Source organism: Natrix helvetica, assembly GCF_964273705.1.
Source record: "Natrix helvetica genome assembly, chromosome: 2".
Lineage (NCBI taxonomy): Eukaryota > Metazoa > Chordata > Lepidosauria > Squamata > Natricidae > Natrix > Natrix helvetica.
This window is the reverse complement of record NC_138552.1, coordinates 67,589,034-67,610,003: the sequence shown is the minus strand read 5'-3', so window position 1 is coordinate 67,610,003 and position 20,970 is coordinate 67,589,034. Positions and strand designations below refer to the sequence as shown.

General features: G+C 38.2%; 1 protein-coding gene across 3 annotated transcripts in view; it reads right to left on the bottom strand.

The window, feature by feature from the left end:
* SLC28A3 (solute carrier family 28 member 3) overlaps window positions 1-20,970 on the bottom strand; it is a 50,465-nt gene that overhangs the window by 17,307 nt on the left and 12,188 nt on the right. For all 3 annotated transcript variants that reach the window (XR_014174712.1, XM_081945000.1, XM_081944999.1), the window contains exons 5-13: window positions 19,772-19,961; window positions 17,753-17,897; window positions 16,488-16,601; window positions 12,551-12,628; window positions 11,823-11,903; window positions 6,814-6,894; window positions 4,915-5,040; window positions 4,219-4,349; window positions 3,219-3,387 (exon numbers count right to left, since the gene is read on the bottom strand). Coding sequence is in view for 2 of the 3 variants with exons in the window: in XM_081945000.1 (XP_081801126.1) it covers window positions 3,219-3,387; window positions 4,219-4,349; window positions 4,915-5,040; window positions 6,814-6,894; window positions 11,823-11,903; window positions 12,551-12,628; window positions 16,488-16,601; window positions 17,753-17,897; window positions 19,772-19,961 (1,115 nt within the window). In the remaining variant the exon portion in view is untranslated. The remainder of the gene's footprint in view (window positions 1-3,218; window positions 3,388-4,218; window positions 4,350-4,914; window positions 5,041-6,813; window positions 6,895-11,822; window positions 11,904-12,550; window positions 12,629-16,487; window positions 16,602-17,752; window positions 17,898-19,771; window positions 19,962-20,970) is intronic.

Below are 20,970 nucleotides of genomic sequence, written 5' to 3'. Positions count from 1 at the left end.
GCCTGCGCTCCACCAGCTCGGCTGGGAACGGAGATGTTTCCTCAGCTCCGTTCCCAGCCGAGCTGGTGGAGCGCAGGCAGGCGTCGTTGCTTCGCCAGGGGCGGGGCAAGACTGTACTTCCGGTTTCAGCGCCGGAAGGGAGCGCGAGAGCCAGGTGGAGCGCTGAAAGGGAGCGCGCAAGCCAGGTGGAGCGCTGAAAGGGAGCGCGCGCGATCCGGTGCGATCCAGCAGGAACCCACCACTGAGTCAGTAGTATGCTAAAGTAGAGTGGTGTGGTGGCCTAGAGGTGGAGCTCTTGCCCCACAATCACGAGACTGTGAGTTCGATCCTAGGTAGAGATAGATATTTCTCTCTCTGGGCACAATGTGAATATATCTGCTTGAAGAAAACTCCGCATTGGGGACAGGAAGGGCATCCGGCCAATAAAACACTCTTTTAGCTCCATTCAGCTGCCCAGATTCCTCCCTGCAAGGGATTATGGGGTCGTTAAAAGAAGAAGAAGATGATTCCTATGCTAAAGTCTTTTCTTTCTGGCCTGAGACAATTGAGAAAAAGATACCAGATAAGTGTTAATGGTAGGTGCAGCTCTCAGATCATCTACTGTTGAACTTTTATCCTATTGATAGGATGGCATTAGACTAACAGATAGGACGTACAACTGCCTGGGACATTGCAACCTCATCCATGACCAAAATTGGTACTAAAAATACTACCCAAAGTGGCACTCAAAGCCACTCTATCTTGCCAGGGCTCAATTTTAACCTATTGCTCCCTAACCAGATCTCCAAGCACTGAGAAAGGGCGGTCACAGCATTGCTTAACTCACCACATTCTCGAAAACCTCAAAATCTGCTTCAGTAGATTTTGAAGGCATTATTTTCCTTCCGATTGGCTAATAGCAAATACCCACTGAATTCATTTGTAGCCTTTTGCTCAAAGGTAAAATGATTTGATATTTCTGAGCCACTGGAAAATAAAATTAATCTGACCTGTTAAATAAGCATTAAAAATTTATGCAGGAGAATAAACTCTGTAACATCGCTTGGGACATGAGATGCAGGCTCAATTCTCTTTCTACCCTACCTGGAGTCTGTGGATTGCAGTCGAATATACTTTTTCAAATGAATATTCAAAGTGAAGCAGAAAGGCAGGAAGGAGCCATGTTTTAACTAATTAGGATATCTTTGCCTTTGCCATTGCGCCTACCCTCAACTAGGTTGAATATTGTGCTCAAAAAGTATTTTTGTTCCCTTTATGCTCCATTAAAAAGCAGGAAAAAAATTCTCTTGGGAAACTGTCCAGGCCAGCTGTATATCCCTTTTGTTTACTGCCTTAATAACCTCCTCATTGAGTGCTTTTATAAATGGTCCCTTGTAGCTAGATAGATGAAGCATCATTAGATTGTTAAGCAATCCATTACTCTTTTCTTTAACTGCATCGGGACTGCGGCTGCTTCCAAGGTAAGCATCTGCATCTAGCTTTCCATATTTTTCTTCTATGCTTAAAGTGATATTCTTTTTGCTCTCGACGGGAATTGAACCTCTTCTTTCCTTTTTTGCCCTTCTAGATATTGTTTTTCCCACCCATTTATCATTTCCACGGTACCATATGTTACATTAAGCGGAAGCACTTTAATGCAGAAGATTCTGCATTCAGGCATGCCCTAATAAGACATAAATAATTGGCTCAACCTCTAATGAATTAATTCTGCCTTTTTCCTCCATGTGATCATTTCCCTTTTTTATTTATTTATACTTGCATTTTACACCCATCTGCTCATAGTACACAGTTAAAGCAGGGACAGCCATCCTGTTCTTTTCCCTTGCTTTCCATCTGATCATTTCTTGCTCATTGTGAATATGTTAACTGATTGTCTAGATTAATCAGCAGCTTTTAACTGAAGTGGGAACCTTTTTTCTAGGCTTGTTTAACAGAAGTATAGCAGATTTTTCATGGGTTTTGAGCGGTTATAAATGGGGATCAAAGGTGGGGGTCAGGTTTTATTTCATGTAGGTGCAAATTTAATTAAATGTATGTTTAAATAATATAATTCCATTCTACTTATATATTTAATATTAGTATCCTTATGTGACTTAGAAAAGCTAAGTTTGGCAACAGCTTTAGTTATATGTGTATGTAAGCTGAATCACAATAATGATTACATCAAATGATTGTATAAACCTGTGAAGGTTACTCGGGCTGTGACTTTGAAGCCTCAAGTTGTGCACCCAATTTTCATACAAATGATCTGGGGATATTAATCAAACAGACAATATCACAGAAGTAGTGCCTTTATCTGTAAACTGCAAGATATAGAATTTGTATGACTTATTTGTCATGACCACCTGGACACAAGCAGAATTTTTCTCTTTAAGGTGTACAGGTAGTCTTCAACTTACAACTATTTGTTTAGTGACTTTTCAAAGTCACAATGGCACTGAAAAAAGTGACTTATGACTTTTTTTCAAACTTACAACTGTTGTAGCATCCCCATGGTCCAATGATCAAAATTTGGATGCTTTTATCTTATGATTCACAATGAATATATTTATGATGACTATGATCATGATTTATCACTTATATCTTTTATGTACCTGAGAGCTTATGCACCGAAGACAAATTCCTTGTGTGTCCAATCATACTTGGTCAATAAAGAATTCTATTCTACTCCTATTCCTATTCCTATTCCTATTCCTATTCCTATTCCTATTCCTATTCCTATTCTATTCTATTCTATTCTATTCTATTCCATTCCATTCCATTCCATTCCATTCCATTCCATTCCAATAGTAGGCTGAAGTGAGATCTAGGCTGCATCTCCCATGCCTCTTGCTTGTGTGAAGTTTCCAAAAGATGATCTAATTAATTTACGAGCCTCAAGACAAAGTTCAAAAGAAATCCATTCATTTATTAGGATCAACATTTTGGGCATATTCTTCTGCGGAGCCGAAACTGATTCTACTTTATGGCGTCTGAAATTTTCCCCTGTATCCCCTCCCTTCTGTCTGTGTCATAAATCACATCCACCAACAAGGTGCTGCGGCAGGCTATGAACATGCACATTTCACACGCTAGCTGTAGAAATATGAGATCTGACTCTGGCCAAAGGTATGCATGGCATTCTCCTCCCTTTTCTCTCTTTTTTATGTCAATTTGATAATAGTCATGGAAACGCTTTACAAGTTGACAGCTTGAGCTAACAGCTAATAGAACAATACCTCAAAGCTCAGTTGTGGGTAGTCAAACATATTCCCCAGCCAAGACAGGACTGCATTAAAGAAGGCCAGCAAAGCAAGGAAGGCAATCAGATTCACAGCAATGTTGGCTACCAGCGGGATTGCAGCACTGGCACCTTGGCTGGCAGCTTCCAGCAGGTTCCTGGCTTCTCTTCAGCAGCAAAAGAAAAAGTGCACATTAATATGATATTTCTATGGCTCAAAGTACAAACTTAAACAACCAAACAGTCAAAACAATTTTTCCCTTATGATAACAGTATTCATCCTTTTTAAAATATCAGGAGGGCCAGCAACCAGAATAATGTTTTTGTGAATTAAAAAGCCCTTATGAGGGCATTAAACAGGAATGCTGATCTTTAGCGTCTGTTGATCCTACAGTGAAGGGAACAGAATAAATAACCCCAAGCAGCTGTTAATTAATTTAATGTTAATTAATAATGGATTATCATTAATTATTAGATGTTGTTGAATTATTTAACCATACTCATTGCCTGTGAATTAGGAGGTGAATCACATTTGTGCTAAGGGAGCTTACCGCTACCAGAGAGCTGAAATGGCCAGTTATATTTTCCCTTATTTAAAAGTACTCAGATTATGAGAGATATGAGCTTTAATCCCTTCTCACTGATGCTTTGTGTTTTCAAATGGCTACGTGAAAACTAGCAATTCAGCAGCCGCTCTTTTTTCTTCTTACAGTTGAGCATTAATGGGAATACATTTCAATTGATATTTGAGCTTCTGTCTGAGGCGGCAGGGTCCCATTGGCGTGGGAATGATGGCAATATTACCTCAGTAGGTTCTTTTCATTACAGATGACTTTGGTCAAATCAATCAAAAGCAACTTTGTGTTCCCCAGGTATGTTTCTTCAAGTTTCAGTTAACTGAATCGTCCATAGATGAGCATCTCTCTCTCTCTGGTTTTTCAAAGCATTACTAAGTCCAGCAGCCATGAAAATATAATACAAACATATACATTGCTTACCCTTTTTCCATTTTTGTATCCTCTTGGGCATTTATCTGGGGCTTTTCAGTCTCAGGCCAGAAGAGTTTAGCAATAGCTAAAGCTGCTGGTGCTGACATCACGGAAGCAGTTAATAAATGAGAAGCTGAAACCTGACAAATGAAAACAAATTATTTTTTTTACATTAGGGCAGTGTATTTCAACCTCAGCTGCTTGAAGTCAGTGTGGACTTTACTACCCAGAATTTTCCAGTCAGCATTCTTTAGGGAAGAGTTGAAAAAAAATGTTCTTTTACGAGCTGTAATAAAATATTTATTGGAATATTGGAATGATATGAATGTATCTCTTCTTCTCCTCACTTATCTCTATATAGCTCCATGTAAAAATGGAGGCCAACAGGATTTTAAAGGACAGGCAGAGTTTTGTACGAGAAAGGGGAATTTTAACTAGAGAAAGAAATCTAGAAAAGCTCTGGAAATCATAGACAACAGGAGCAAATTCAATGGCCACAGAGCCAACTCTCAGTAGGGAAAAGACAACCTGACAGAAGAGAGTCATTAGGGTTAGGATAGCTTCAAGGAATAAGAAAACACACACACACATACACACTAATGAGGCAAAACAGCCAATTGAAAACCAATCATGTTTAACAGCACAAACTCCTGAGTACAAGCAAGATCAAGTAATCACCATCAATTACTGTGTTTCCATTCTTACCCCAAAGGAAATATATGCTCCTAAAACACTTCCAGCAATGGTGGCAAATCCAGCGGTCATGATAGCATGGAGTTCAGACTTGGTAACATAGGGAAGATACGGCTTTACCATGAGAGGAGATTCCGACTGCAAGGAAGAGAAATCAAGTAAGTGGATTTTAGTGATATCTTCCTCTTCTACGTTAGAATGATCCATCAAGCACCGTGCCATAGGGTATTGCCAGGCGCAAAGGATCAGGACCACATGCTAAGTTGCAACACAGAAGATTTATTATTTACACCTATGAACAAGAATCTGGTCAAGTAATGGCCAGCATCAAATTGGAGCTAGTTAAGGATCAACAAATTCAAAGGGGGGGGGTTGGCTTGGGTCACTTGTGGCAATGTAAGGACTCGTAAATGATGATGTGTTTAACTCCCTCCCCAAGCTCTGCCTGTTCTTTACCTACAGATATGATCCACGACAGCAGTCCCCAACAGTGGCGGATTAAGGCTCACTGGTGCCCTAAGCACTGACAAATCTTGGTGCCCCCCTCCTTTATACATACTATACAAATCTTCATTGGTTTTTTCTTTCTTTCTTTCTCAACTTTGTGATGTCTGCTTAATGGTTAATACACCACTGGTCCCCAATGTTTCTGGCCCTGTGGACTGGCAGCAGTGGCAGTGAGGGGGGGGGATGGTGTTGCACATGCACATACCCCTTGTTCAAAGGGAGCTTCCTGCGTTCACCCACCACTTGCGTGGCCCAGTTGCCAAAGGGCTGTGGCCTGGCAGCTGTCTGCAGACTGGGGGTTTGGGACCACTGATCCAGGAAGCAAAAATCACATAGACTACAGCAAGGAATTTTAATGCAAAGAATTAGGGATAAAGATCAGAATCTCGGAAACTTAACAGGCCCTCCATCCCTTGTTTATTAGTGAGCTTGTAAAAGAAGAGCCTTTATGAAAATTTTGAACAACTTCTTCCTTGGCTTTTTGCAGTTTGAACTGGGGTTATTCTTCGGGTAAAAAAGTGGTCAAAAGATAGAATTGTATAGGTTTCTGCTTTTGGAGGAAATCTTGACAGAAAACATCTGCCTATTTTGGACACTGTTGCATGGATTTTTGATGCCCTTTCTCATATAACCTAATGCAATTCCAGATCTGTATATTAGGCTAGTACAAAAGCATGAGCCTGCAACATTCTTGTATATCAGGCAGAATCTCTGCTCTAGGAGGAATCCATAACCAATTTATCTTGCTTCTGAGTTGTCTAGAACCATGAGAAACAAACCAAAAAGAAAACAAAAAAAAAGAAGAATGAGATAATTGATAAAATTTACTCCCCATGTAAGAATGTGTACTCTGCTAAGGCAGTACAATTGTTGACCTATTATTAGAAATGCTGGATCTTCCTTCATGCCTGCAAACTGAATATTTGCACTGCTTTGTGTCTTGGGAATAGTACTGAGTTGTGCAATGGCATTTTAAGTAGAAGATTTTATCACTGTTAATACTTACACAGTAAAATGTAAGAAAAATATTATGGAAGCTTAGTAAAAGTAGCAATAGCACTTAGACTTACATACCGTTTCATAATGCCTTTACAGCTCTCTCTAAGCGGTTTACAGAGTCAGCCTCTTGTCCCCAACAATCTGGGTCCTCATTTTACCCACCTCGGAAGGATGGAAGGATGGAAGGCTGAATCAACCTTGAGCCTAGTGAAATTTGAACTGCTGAAGTGCAGCTAGCAGTCAGCTGAAGTATCCTGCAGTACTGCATTCTAACCACTGTGCCACTTCAGCTCTTCACTCAACATTCAAGTATGGTACATATTCTTGTCTTGCTAGATGGGCTATTTTCTGTCAAAAAGATTTGTCCTTAGGCTACTAGCTTACTTTTCTGCTTTAGAAACTTACCATTCCCACAAATATATTGCCAGCTGCAACTAAAGATTCAACTGGACTTGTCTGTAAGGTAATTTGCATGATCCATCCAACCTATGAAAGTTACAATAGACAAAATTAATTTTTTGGCTACATTCCAGCTGCTCCATGTACATAGAATTCAACAAACATCTTAACTGAGTTAAAGTATATGTGTAAACTCCTCAAAGACTTATCCCATGTCAGCAATTTTCTTTAGGATACTCTTTGGAATATGCCAATTGTATATGCCAATTTATTACAATGCGTGAATCCCTAACTCAGTCAGGTCTGCCAGTGTAGAATCAATGCCAGGAATATTGATGGGTATCTTGATTTAGACAAAATGTTATAAACTGGAACATACAAAGCTGCTTTGAGCTTTCATAACAAATCTACGAATAGATCAGTTTAATCTGCCATATTGGCTACATAAAGTCTAAATTGCAGAATTCGCATAAGACTAACAGAGCTTGGATAGTGTAAATTGTATAGTTTATGAATACTTTGGCAAAGTTACAGGGACCTATATCTTCCAGTCTCTCCAGAAACCAGGAATTTAACCATAGCTCCATTGCAGCATCAAGTTAATGTAATTCTACCATTTTAACTTACCAAACAAAGAGATACAACTTTTAATAACCACAATCTTCCTATATCTGCTGAACAGTTTAGATAGCTGTTTGTCATTATAGACAAAATGTTAAACAATTTCGATTGGAAGAATTTCAGAGAACAGAAGGCAAAGAAATAGTAGATCAGGGAAGCTTTTAGAGCGGGAATGAAATCAAAACATTTGGACTATCTAGTAGGTTTTTTAATTTGGATAATGGTCAGATATGGGAGATTCCATTCTATATCCTACAATGAGCGTCTTTGCATTTGTGGAACAGCAGCGGTAGAAGACCTGGCTCACATCCTATTTCATTGTTGCCTGTATAAGGGGGTGAGAGACATGTACCTTGGTCCATATACCAAACGAATGACCCATTGGGACCCCCATATCAAAACAACTTACTTCATGTGCGGCCAGAACCTGAAAATAACATTTAACACAGCACAGTACTTAAAACAAAATGGTTCAGTTGAGATCTCCATACGTGGGACTGATTGGGGTAGATTGTAAGGGTGAAATATAATTTTATGTCATTTTATTCTATTTTACATACTTATGTATTCAATTATATTGCATCTTATCCTATAATTATTGTATTTTACCCTACTCTTATTTTAAATTGTTTGTATAGGATTTTATTGGTGATATGTGTTTGAACCTTGTGCTTTGATATGGCCTACAGACTAATCAATAATAATAATAATAATAATAATAATAATAATAATAATAATAATAATAATAATAATAATAATAATAATATAATAAAAGAAAAACATGGATTTCAAAATCGAATGTATCAGATTCGGAAGGTGAACCACACGGACCCTGATATCAGTGAACAAAGGCTAATGGACCACAACGTGTAATTCTGAGCCACAAATTTTTCACCACAGCAGAATTAACAGGAATCGAAGAGAAAGCAACTAATGGTCTGAGTATACCAATAAAGAAGAGTAACATCAAGGACAATTTGCAGACTCAAAAGCAAACTGAGGAAGAAAGGGAGGAAGAGGCTGCTGAAATGGATGAAGATAAAGTATAAGGAAGCACTGAAGAACAAGCACCAACAGATACTAATTACAATTAGCTGAGAAAATAAAGATCAAATGGAAGATGCTGAAAGAACACGTTTGCCAAAGCTGAACCAAGTGAACCGGAAAGAATTGAGAAATGTACTAAAAAAGGTCAATGAGGCTGTGCAAACATTCAACCACTACATTAGCTGAAACATTAGCTGATGTATGCAGCAGTCTTCATAACCACCAAAGAATTGGGTTTGAAAATACAAAGGAAGCAAAGAGGCAAGAAGGGGACGCCTAAGTGGAAAATTCGGTTGGAATTGAAGATCAAAAATTTTCATGGAGACTTGAGCAACTTGAAGAACCTAAGGCAAGGTCAGCTAAAGAACAAGCAAGTCAAAAGCAGCCTGGAAGCAATACGATTTGGAGAATAAGGAGATTGTGGTAGTAACTGAAGAGCTGAAGCAAAGGGTTGTTGCCATTGCTGAAAAAATTAAACGGTATGAAAATCGAGTAACTCAATTCAAGGAAAACTCACAGTTCAGCGCAAATCAGCACCAGTTTTATAAGAGTTTAGAAAGTGGAGATGGAGTGACAACAAATGAAAAGCCTGATAAAGAGGTAGCTCTGAAATTCTGGAAGAATTTGTGGGAAAACAAGAAGCACAACAGAAATGCAAAATGGATCAAGCAGGTTGAGGATTCTGTTAAAGTGCATAACATGGAAGATATGAAAATAACAAAAGAAATGGTTCAAAGGCAGTCAAGAAAAGTGAAGAATTGGAGTGCACCTGGACCAGATGAGCTACATGGTTTCTGGCTAAAGGCACTTACAAGTATGCATGAAAGATTGGCAGCCCAAATAAACCAGATTTTAAAAACACCTGAAAATGATGAATGGATGACAACTGGAAGGACATTTTGATCCAGAAAGATAAAGAAAAAGAAAAGGACCCTGGAAACTATAGGCCAATCACCTGTTTGCCAACAACATACAAGCTCCTTACTGGTATCATTGCAAACCAAATTTACGGATACTTGGAAAAAAATGACTTGCTTCCTGTAGAACAGAAAGGATGCTGCAAAAATTCAAGCGGAACAAAGGGCCAACTGCTGATTGACAAGCTAATCCTAAAGAATTCAAAGAAAAGACAAACCAAGCTGTTCATAGCTTGGATAGACTATAAGAAAGCGTTTGATTCAGTTCCCCACAGCTGGATCAAGAAATGCCTGAAAATCTTTGGCATCAGCAGCAGCATACAAAAATTCATGGAAACTTCAATGAACCTCTGGAAAATGAAGCTTATGGCTAATGGAGAAGAACTGGGTAAAGTTGAAATTAAATGAGGCATTTTCCAGGGTGATTCCCTTTCACCCCTACTTTTAATACTCTCAATGCTACCACTGACAACCATTTTGAAGAAGGTGAACTGTGGATATGAACTTGCAAAGAAAGGACTGAAAATTTCACACTTGGTGTACATGGATGATTTGAAGCTGTTTGGTAAGCTGTGTGCAGCAAAATTTCACAAATTGACTACCCACAACGCCATGACTGCGTTGCTAAGATCATTCACTGGAAATTGTGCCAAAAGTTTGGATTTGAGTACAGCAAAAAACCACTGGGACCATCAGGTTGAGAAGGTTTTAGAGAATGAGAAAGTCAAGATCTTGTGGGACTTCAGAATCCAGACTGACAGGCACTTGGCCTACAACATACCTGACATAACAATAATTGAAAAGAAAAAAGTATGGTTCATTAACATTGCAATATCTAGTGATGCACGCATTGAAGATAAACAGCAAGAAAAAAATCACAAAATACCGGGACTTGCAAATTGAGTTGAGTGATTGTGGAAAAAGAAATCATGTGTTGTCCCAATTGTAATTGGAGCCCTTGGAGCAATACCTAAAGGGCTACCTTGCTATTTGGAAATTCTAAATTTACCTGACTTGAACATTCTGACTCTACAAAAAACCACCCTACTTGGAACACCCTCTATCCTCTGACGTTACCTTAACAGTTCCTAGGTCCTTGGTTAGGACTCGAGCTGTTGAGCTACCAACCAGCCCCAAAGGCTGTGAATCTCACCAAAGATTACCCACATAATAATTTGGATAATTGTAAAGTATAGAGCTATGGCAGCACTTAAAACAGAATCAACTCAAAGTTGAACCAATGACTTGATACTATCAAGGTAAGATTTGAGAGATGGGAAGCCCCTTCGCCTCCCCAAATTCTTTCTACAACCTTCCAGGAATGTTTCTTCCAGTGAGAAGAGTGTCAGAGTACATCAAAGGATGTAATCATTTCCAGTTCCCTTCCATGAGAATAATTCAACTTTTGTTCGGAAGAGGAGACCTAGATCCAGGCCATGGGTTGAAATTTTGTAATTCAGGGCTAAGGCCATATAACAAGATGATATCCTAGTACTGGTTCTAGAAATTGATAAAGAGATGGTGATATCCTGTGGAGATTGATATTTATTCATAAAGCACTTGGTCCACGCTCTCTTACCTTGCACATCCTATTCTAGTTTTATTGCAGTTTGAAGTTCTGATCAACTTTTATTGTGTTAGGTGGAAGGAAGAAATTATATTCTAGAAGCAATAGTTAGTGATAGACTTTGTTTTTATATTCAGATCTTCCCTGAAACGTTCTTCAGACCAGTGTTTCTCAACTTTGAGATGTGTGGATTACAACTTCCAGTTAGCATGCCAGCCAGTATGGAAAATGGATTTTTACTTATTAGCACATTTCATAGGCAATACATCTACTCTTCCATAAACTTAATCCCACATTTAATGTCTAGTTAATGGAAGAAGCTTCATAGACTCATCACTATGAAATAATTCTCCCTCTTATACATGCACCTATGCATTCATTCACACTGTGAGTCTCAGATTTTAAATTCTAAGTCCCTCTGACCTTTCTCAATAAATGATAATTCTCTGCTCAGCCAATTGGAAGGTACCTACTCAGATTTACACACTGGTTCTATTTGATCTGAGGACCTCTGTTGCTAGCTTTATCCCTTATACCCACTTAAAGTCAGTGTATTGGGAGTCACGAACTCAAGGCATGTAGAATGCTTCAGGTTAAGTAAAGCTAGTTTATGATCGTTTGCAAGATGCATTAGACCTAGGAAAGAAAAATGCTATATACTTTTAAAAAAGAAAATGTCTGTTCCATATACTGCATATGCTTTTATAATTATAATTTTATGGCCAGAGACCAATTATAATTTTATAAACGGAGACAAAGTCCTTGTGTGTCCAATCGCACTTGAACAATAAAGTATTCTCTTCTACTCCATCCCATCCCATCCCGTCCCATCCCATTTCTCAAAGGACCCAGGGCACTGTTACCTTTTTAATAAGCCACTGCATGAATCCAACATAGTATAGCACAGACATCACTGTACTGAAGAAAATAATAATAGGCAGCACCTAGTTGAAGACAAAACATCTATTGTCAAGAATTGTTTCCAAGTTATCTAAATGCTTTCCTTTGTTATAAATTTCAAACAGATCAACCCTGAAATACTGTACATCAATCCTGTAATCAATGACCTACAGTTTGCCAGCATTCATAAACTGAAATAAATTAAAATAATCCCAGAAGCATTTTTTTATATCAAAGATGCCTGGAGAAGGAATCCTAAAGCCCGAGTGCCACCAAAGAAAGAGCAGCTATCCTTTATTTCTTTAAAAAACATGATTTGATAGAAATCATGATTAAAGACAAAGATAAAAACTAAATCAAAATTAATATGAAGTAAAGAAGAAAAAGGAAAAGAAATAAAAGAGAAGGCAAAAAGTACAAGAAAATGATTTTTGGGGGGAAAAATAAGAAAGAAAGAAAAAAAGATAAAAGAGACTTTGGTCAGTATATTATAGTATTTCAGACAGTGCCAAATAATACTTCTCCCATCAAAGAACTGGCTGAAACTGACTGGTACTTTCAACAAGAATATGTCTTTTAGGAGAATATTGTACATATGAAATGTTCTGTGCTTTACTGATTTATTTTGTAAACTTACCCACTATAACTTGGTCGGTGAAAGCCAAGGACAACAAAAACAATGGCTATTTACCTTGAAGGCAAAGAAGTGATCGGTATACTTTTCACCAAACACAAATTTAGCACCAGCATCCGTGTATCCTAAGAAAATCTTAAAGGGAAGAGAAAGAGGAAGAATAAGTTGTTTTGAGGAGAAAACCCCCACCATCTCAATTATTCTAATCCAAATTTTTGAAGACACTTATTTCTCAAATATTCAACCAATGTTCATTCAATGTTCAAGTAGTGAATTGTATGACTCACTAGATGAGGTCAATTGAAAATAAGAACTAGTGAATCATGAACTCTTGAATCAAGGGGAAGTCCTTTGAGTAAAAAAGTATACTTTCCTTTCTGATTTAGGACATTGTCAAAAACTGGGTGTGAAGCATCCTACCACTCAGGCAATTTTTTTCTTCATTAAATGGAAATTAAGATTGCCGCCTTGGTTTCATTTTCATACAGACCACGGACTTCCCAGGAGCGAAAGACAAACTTTTCAGAGCTTCAAGTTAAGCAAAAGAATAAGCTGTGTGGGAGTGGCAGTTATCTTTCTCCTTCCTGGTTCTTAGCTGCTGATCTAGTTTTATTTGTCATCACACAGGATTAGTATCTCTGCACCCCACACATTTAATGCTACAAGGAACTGTAATTGCTTCCTCCTGCCTAACCCAAGATAATAGGTAAAAGAAATGTCTCAAGGTAATTGAGAGATTCATGGTTGTGACGGATCAGCGGTCACAGTTGATGTTTTCTGCAATTTCATGAGGGGAAAAAAAAGCAATATATTGTTCTACAAAAAGAAGACAATTATTTCTGGGACTTAAAAAAAGCTAGTGGGGGTATATAAATGCTGCAGCATTCTTAAAAGACTAGGGAGAGTTTCAGTCATCCAGGTCATGATTGTCCTAAAAGTGCTTTTTCAGGAGGCAACTGGACTTTTTTTTCGTTCTTTTGAAGATGCTTCTTGGATGAGAAGCAAAACATTTTCAAAAGAAAAAAACAAGAAAATCCAGTTGCCTCCTGAAAAAGCATCTTTGGGACTGCAAGGTTCTTCTATAATAAAAATGTGTCCCCTCAGACTGATTCTGAATTTCAAAAATCCAAAACTAACAAGGAAACGTGCCAGTTTAATAACGACCTGAGTGAAATAAAATTTGGGGGCCTTATAACTCTATCCTTTGCACCAGAGGTGGGTTGCAAATCCCAGCACTACTGTTTTGCTCATGCTTGCGTGCAAACCCACATGTGTGTGCGATACTTCTGTGCATGCGCAGAAGTGTCTGGGTGGGTGGGTGGGTGGAGCCTCCTGCCACCACTACTGGTTCATCTGATCTGGGCTGAACAGGGAGAAACCTACCTCTGCTTTGCACATGTTAATGGCAAAATTATTTTATAAATTGTACAGATCAATGCAAACCTTCAAAGGAAACATTATGGGATTATTTAGAAACAAAAGGCACTTCCACAAGGAGAGAATTGGGAAATGTATTTATTTGTCAATCACATTTCTTAACAAACCCCCCCCCCCTGCTCTCAGAGAGGGACTTCGGGCATTGTAGCAATGGTAGTAGAAGAATATTTAAAAGAAAAGGCTGTATTTAAAAATTCTTCACTAACAGTTACAGCTGCTACTGGTATTGACATGGGGAAGAGGAAGACAATGACTGAATCATGATTAAGGCTCAATCAATGTGGTTTTGTAATCCTCTGTTTTTGCTTTAAATATGATTAAGACTTAAGAGTTTTTTTTGCTGCTTCTACAATCAACAATATTTCCTTGTTAATTGGCAAGGAAGAGAACATTTTTCTGCTCTTAGTGTTCATCCTCACGCCCTCCACTCATGGCATGAATAGCTTCCAATAACTGCTTTATATTCTTCCATGACTGTGTGGCACTCTATCATTGCCAGCTGATGCAATTTAAAGTTTTCTGTAGCTTTTCTAGTTTTTCCTTTTACCCCAGTCCAACTTCTGACATGGTTGAAATATGGCATACCTCACTGATGATGCAGCCATTGACAGAATCAGGGCTTAAGATCTGCTAAACAATTTCAGCAATTTTATATAATTGCAAGGAACATCTTCTCTCTGGTCACTGGAAACTGTCTTGGCTATTTTGTTTTGTGCTTTAGGAAAGATCTATTTCTATAGAGACGTTTGTCCAAGTAATGCTTGACTGGCACCTATGAAAGCCGATTGTCAGGTCTTAGGAAGGGTTTTTAAAACAGAAGGAGTGCTAGACTTATGTTTGAAAAGAATTCTACTGCTATATTGCTAATCTTTGTTAGAGATCCCTGCTGCTTCTATTGACCAGGTGTTTTGCTTAGCCATATTGTTATTGCTTTTATTACTTTGGCAATGGTGGTTGATGGGAACACTGCCATCTCCTCTATTCCATTCCAGTGTTGATGCCATTGGTTGTCATGAAGAGCATTGCTGTTATTATGTGCAAGTCAAACAAAACTACTGGTCTTAATCTGGGTGTGATCAACCATGAATTCATAGAGCTCATCTGTTATCAATTGCTCCTTCCTGCTTCATCACGCATCCCTCTATAACAGGTTATCTATCAACCAGGCTTCCTTTGAATAGGGATTTACCTCCCCCCACCCGCACTAGAAGAATACCAAATCTGTGTTTAGAAAAAGCTGAACTATGAACTATGCCCTGAAGACCTGCTGATGGGGAATCTTGACAAGCAGTTCAACACGCAGTTCCAATCGTGTATCTATATTTGTTCATCCATTCCCTATCCCACTGTAGGTAAAGTAATCGGTGAGTGTTTACTCATTGACTAGGAATGATTAGCAAGAGGGGATATCAAACTGGAGACTTCCTTAACATGTCCCACCTTGAAATACTAAGACTAGCACAATTTCTGGCTGTGTTTCTGTGGCAGATCAACAATGTGGGAAGTACAATTCATGCTGGAACATTTTTCTACTGACTGGAGGATCACACTGTAATCCAATAGCATTGGGTTGGGCTTTTAAATATTAAATAGAACAATGTTTGGATAATAACATTGTGCATTTTTTCAAGTGAATGTGGTCCAATCAATCAGTTTAGTTGTGAGAAACCATAGGAAGGACAACATAGTCTGGATATAAGAGCCATGGGAAGCAAATCTTCACTTAGAGTTGTCAACCCATATTATGAATGCTTTATGAAATCTGTGTGATTCTTACTTCTTTGGTTCGCCAGAATTACATTATGTTGTTTTAGTTTAATGCTATCTGTGAATCCAGCCAAATATAGTTTCTTAAGTAAACCACCACTTACCTAGAAGGCAAGGTGAGCTGTAAGTGGTGATTGAAAGTGCTATTTACAAACTGTATGGCTTTAAGTTGATTAAAGAAGGGGGCTGCACTTTTAAGATATTCCTTTTTGAAGATAAAGTCTGCTCATCTCTATCCTTTTTAAAATTAAAAAAAGATTGTTTTTATAATCGCATTTCTTGCTTTATAAGTGATTTTCTACATGCAGCCTGAACCATTTTATAATTTAAGATGCACAGGGAAATCAAATTGCCTATTGCAGGTTAATTATAAGCAAATCCCTTCAATTTAGTGAAACTTCATCACAAGTGAGGACATCTGACTATTTCTCTGATATTTTTTGAAGCAGACAAGCAGTCTTAACTGTTCTTGAGAGTGAGTCCATATGAAATCAGAATTCAAAATTTAATTGTAAGTGAACATGCACAGGAATGAGGTATTAGCAAAATATTATAGCTGCTATTTTACTCAGTGAGTTCAATTATCTGTCTAGTTTAAAATTATCTTGACCTCTGACAAAATTCATCAGCATTTCGAGAAACGCTACTTACTAAATGATGCTTTAAGCAGAGGCATGAATGACCCAGTAAAAAAATGCATCACCAAGGTACCCCTCCTTGATTCCAACAGGTTTAAACAGATCACCTGTCACAAAGATTATGAATAGGATCTCCTTTATTTAACCCTTACCTGCACTTGATTACCAAGCCAGTTAAATGCATCAAATCCTACTTTGGTCCTCAAAGTTATAAGTCCAAGAACAAACTGCATTGCAACACCCCAGATTACTGGCCTCCATACAACCTGTTCATATGTAAAGAAAAACAAAACTATCAGATTTAAAATCAGCTCGAATTTGACAATATTGCACTAAATACTGTAGTAAATGCAGATGGTGATTCCAAATAAGTGAAATGAGTGGGAAATATATTTGCATATTTCTTCCAAGTATATAAATGTTTACAAAAGAAGGGGAGGGTTTTTTTTAAAAATAATGCACTAAATTTAAAAGTAAGACAGAAAAATTATGCATGTTTGATTCCTTCTGGCAACCTTCCCCAATCTGGTTGCTTTTCAAGCAAGGTATTTGTTTTAATGAGACGCCTGTACACCGCCCCGAGTCCCTTCGGGGAGAGGGGGCGGTCTATAAATCCTGAAAAATAAATAAATAAATAAATAAAGGTTCAATATCAAAATTATTGATAAAGACCAGGCTGGCTAAGGAATATTTGGAACTGATCCATACTTCTGGAAAGGACTGGAGAGGTTACATTATAGTTTATAACAGGGGTGTCAAACTCAAGGCTCGCAGGCCAAATTTAGCCTGCAGGTTGCTTAGATCTCATGCACTGGAAAAAGTGAAGGACTGGCCCATGGTGGCCACTGCCTGCGCAAAAGGAGCTCGGGAGGGCCACATGTTTTCACTGGCAGAGGGTTGGAGAAGACAGTCGCAGACAAAAATGGAATTTGGAAGTCTGTTTTTACTGGCAGAGTGCTTGGGCCACCACAGGTGCCCCCAAGATGAGTGACATTGAGCTGGGCAGGCCCACCCTGGCCATGCCCCCCCGTGACGCCCAAGGTCAAGCACAACCCTGATGCGCTCACATCCTGCCTTAGCCATGAAAGACAACTGGATGACCTTGGGCCAGTCCGCCCAATTCACCTGGCAGGATTGTTGTTGTGAAGGAAATAGGAGGGAAACAGTGCGTTGGATATGTTCATCACCTTGAGTTATTTATAAAAATAATAAAGTCAGGATACCAATAAACAAACAAACAAACAAACAAATAAATAAACGTATAAATAAATAAATAAATAAATGGCTGAATCATGTAAAACAAATATACTAATAAAAGACAGTGAATAAGCTATGTTATCGGACATCTCCTCAATTTGTTGCAAATAGATGTTAATTGTAAAAAAAGATATAAATGAAAGATTATAAACACACTCACTTTAGTTGGGTACTTGGAGAAGATCAGCATCAAGAGAATATACATAAGAAGCCCACCAAAGGAAATAAGCTGGTTGGTCCCTTGCTTGGCAGTATCGAAAATCAACCAACATAGAACAGCAACTATTAAGATGATCCACACTACCCTAGAGAAAAGGTATTCAAACATTGCAGTGAATGACTTATAGGAAAGATCATCACATTATTTTAGACTGTATCTCTGTCCCCACTCCCCCCACATAGACTATTCAGTACGCATATCCTCACATCTATTTATTGCTAAAAACACACTGGCCACATATTGCTTCCCATTAGATAAGTCATAACTTGCTTCTGTTGGCCTTGGACTGTAAAAAGAGAACATTGGTCAAACTCTTAGTTGTCAAACTGGAAGTACTGACTTCAATTGGAGAAGTTGTCAGAGGCAGCAATTGATGATGAAAAATGATTTCTGGTAAAAAGCCATTAGAGAGTTAAGTAATCTCTACTTCCTTGAATTTTTGGATTGTTTCTTTTTGTGTGTATCCTTAACAAAAATGTGGCCATATAAATCTGACAAATCTTTCTCTTTCTTTTTTATTGTGTTTTGCTTGAGAGAGAGAGAAGGAAGGAAGGAAGAAAGAAATCACTTGACTTCCATTAATGGAGAGAACCCAACCTTCTGAATTTACTTCTATATCTAATTTTGTTATTAAATGTAAATTAAGAGACTGCTTTACAAGAGCTTAACTAAACCTAATTTTCAAATAATAAAATGAATGGCGGGGTGGGAGTGGGAGGTAGGTAGCCAGAAAGACATAGAACAGTTCTTTTTTGATACATATTGTACACTCACTATTTTGTAACAGTTGTTAGACAAAGACCACTGTTTAGTGAATGCCACATATTGAGTGAATACCATGGTCATTAAGTGAGTTGGTTTTCTCCGATAGGTGTTTTTTTTTTTTTTTGCCAAAAACTGAAAGTAAACACCAGAAATGGCAAAAAATATTAAAAGTGTGACCATGGGACACTGCAAACAGCCATCAGTGCAAGCCAATTGCCAGGTGCCCAAAATAGAATCACATGACTGTGGGGGGGGGTGAGGGGTAGACTGCAGTCATTGGAACTTCAAAAGCAGGCCCCAAGTAACTCAGGGGAGATCAGTCATAATCTTGAATGGTCATTAAATGACCTGTCATTATGTGAGGACTGCCTGTACGTGGGTCTGACAAGAAAGTTGGATCACCAGGTATAAACATTCTGCAAGAAAAGGTGTGAAGTTTACCAAATATATATGTCAATTCTGGTATTTGGATTAGATTACTCTGTTGTAAAGTTTTTAAGTTCAAGGCATTCCCACCTCCCACCCCCCAAAGTTAAAGAATCAAGCAAATGCCCTTAAAATATCAATAAAAGAGTAGAGTCAATATTTTGGGCTCTTATAACTAGTAAAACCTGATACAATTTAAGTTGTTTTAGTCTGAAAGATGTTTGGGCCCTACTCCCAAATATGCAAGTGTATGATCATATCAAATGACCACTGGGATTTTTGTCTGAAGACAAGTTTTCAATAATATATGATTATATATTATTGGGCTAATTTAGCTCCAATAAATGTTTAAGACTACTCAATCTCCTCCTCCTTACAAAGGCTAATAGCTATAATTAAACCAGATGGCTTTGGTAGTATACCTATATGATCAGTTTGATGATGTATTAACTAACATTAGGCTAAACTTTTCATCTGCTAATCATTACCAAACTCTTGTTAAAAACATAGCCATGGGAACTACTTTAATAATTGGCAATATTTGGTGTTTTACTAGTACATCCCTTATGAAGAGACTGAAAAGCACTTCTTCAGAATACAGAAAACTAAAATTTTATCCTGAGTTAATATCCCAAAGTCCCGTTATTTTTTTAAATAGCTAGGAGGAAATGTAACGTATTTTATAGCATTTATACAGCATTGAAAATCACAAACAACTGCATAATCTCATTTTTACTTTTTTTAAAAAAAGCAATCCTGATTAATTACCATTTCAGCCAAAACCATTGAGCTTTCAGAAATGTTCCCAAAGGAGACAGCAACTCTGCAATTTTACTCTCATATCTGGCTATGAAAAAGTCCCAACAGATGAAAAAAATGGCGAGGAGAGTGAGGATGAAGAGCGCTAAGGCTCTGTGAAAATTCAAGATGCAGGCCGCAATCACCACTGCCAGATAAGCTGTAATGGAAAAAAAGCAAGATCATGTCAGCTGCCACACTGCATACCCAACGTCTCCATCTCGTGTGGAAATGTTGGGCTTGGTTGTGGTCGTAAGTCACGGAATACCTATATGCTTCCTGCTGGAAGAGGGAAGGGAAAGATGCAAATTCCTCTGTTTTACCCAAGCAGACATAACAGCGGTTAATGAAATTGATATGGTGACTGTTTAATCTTACTTTGGCCTTGGGAAAAGTATAATTGCTACAGGAAGCTAAGCACAACAAGCTCAAAGCAATTTTGATATCACCACCTGTTCCGAGACAGTCGGTTATTTCAATGCAATCTAATTATCTGAATCAACAAAAAAAAAACACCCCATAAAAGAAGTAAATAATAAAAGTGCAAAGATTTCACTCAATAGTAATAGCGGGAGAGAGTATTAAAAGAAGAGATGGTCCCTCAGACCTTATCCACCTGTCCCTCAAATCACAAGTAAAGATGCCCTCATGACATTACCATTGTCTCATTCCCATCCCATAACAGAGACGTTTGTCTAATTTTTCTACTTTTAAAGTAATGTTTCCCTTCTTCTCTTAATATTTGTCATGGAAGCTTTACAGAGAGAGATTCAAACTTGAAACAAGAAGGTGTCTCTTGACCTTGGAAGTCTTCTAATTCAATTCTTTGTCCGAGGTAAGAATCTCCATAATATCCAGGCAAAAAATGCTGCCCAAACTTTGCTTGAAAACCTCTAATGATAGAGTATCCTTGTCTCCAGGAGACAAGTTCTTCCACAGTAACTCTTTGTAACTTGTCTAACCCTGTCCCACCACATGTTTAGGAGAACAAACGTTATTTTTCCTGCTAGCAAGTGATGCTCAATGGGAAGAGAAACCAAAGCAGAGGAATCTATTGTTATATTCCTCGACATACGACTGGGGATTACCCTGCCTGACAGCCAGCAACAGCCAAGCCGCGCCTGATTGGCTAAGACACGGCTTGGCTGAAGCGCGGGCTGTTCCTCTTG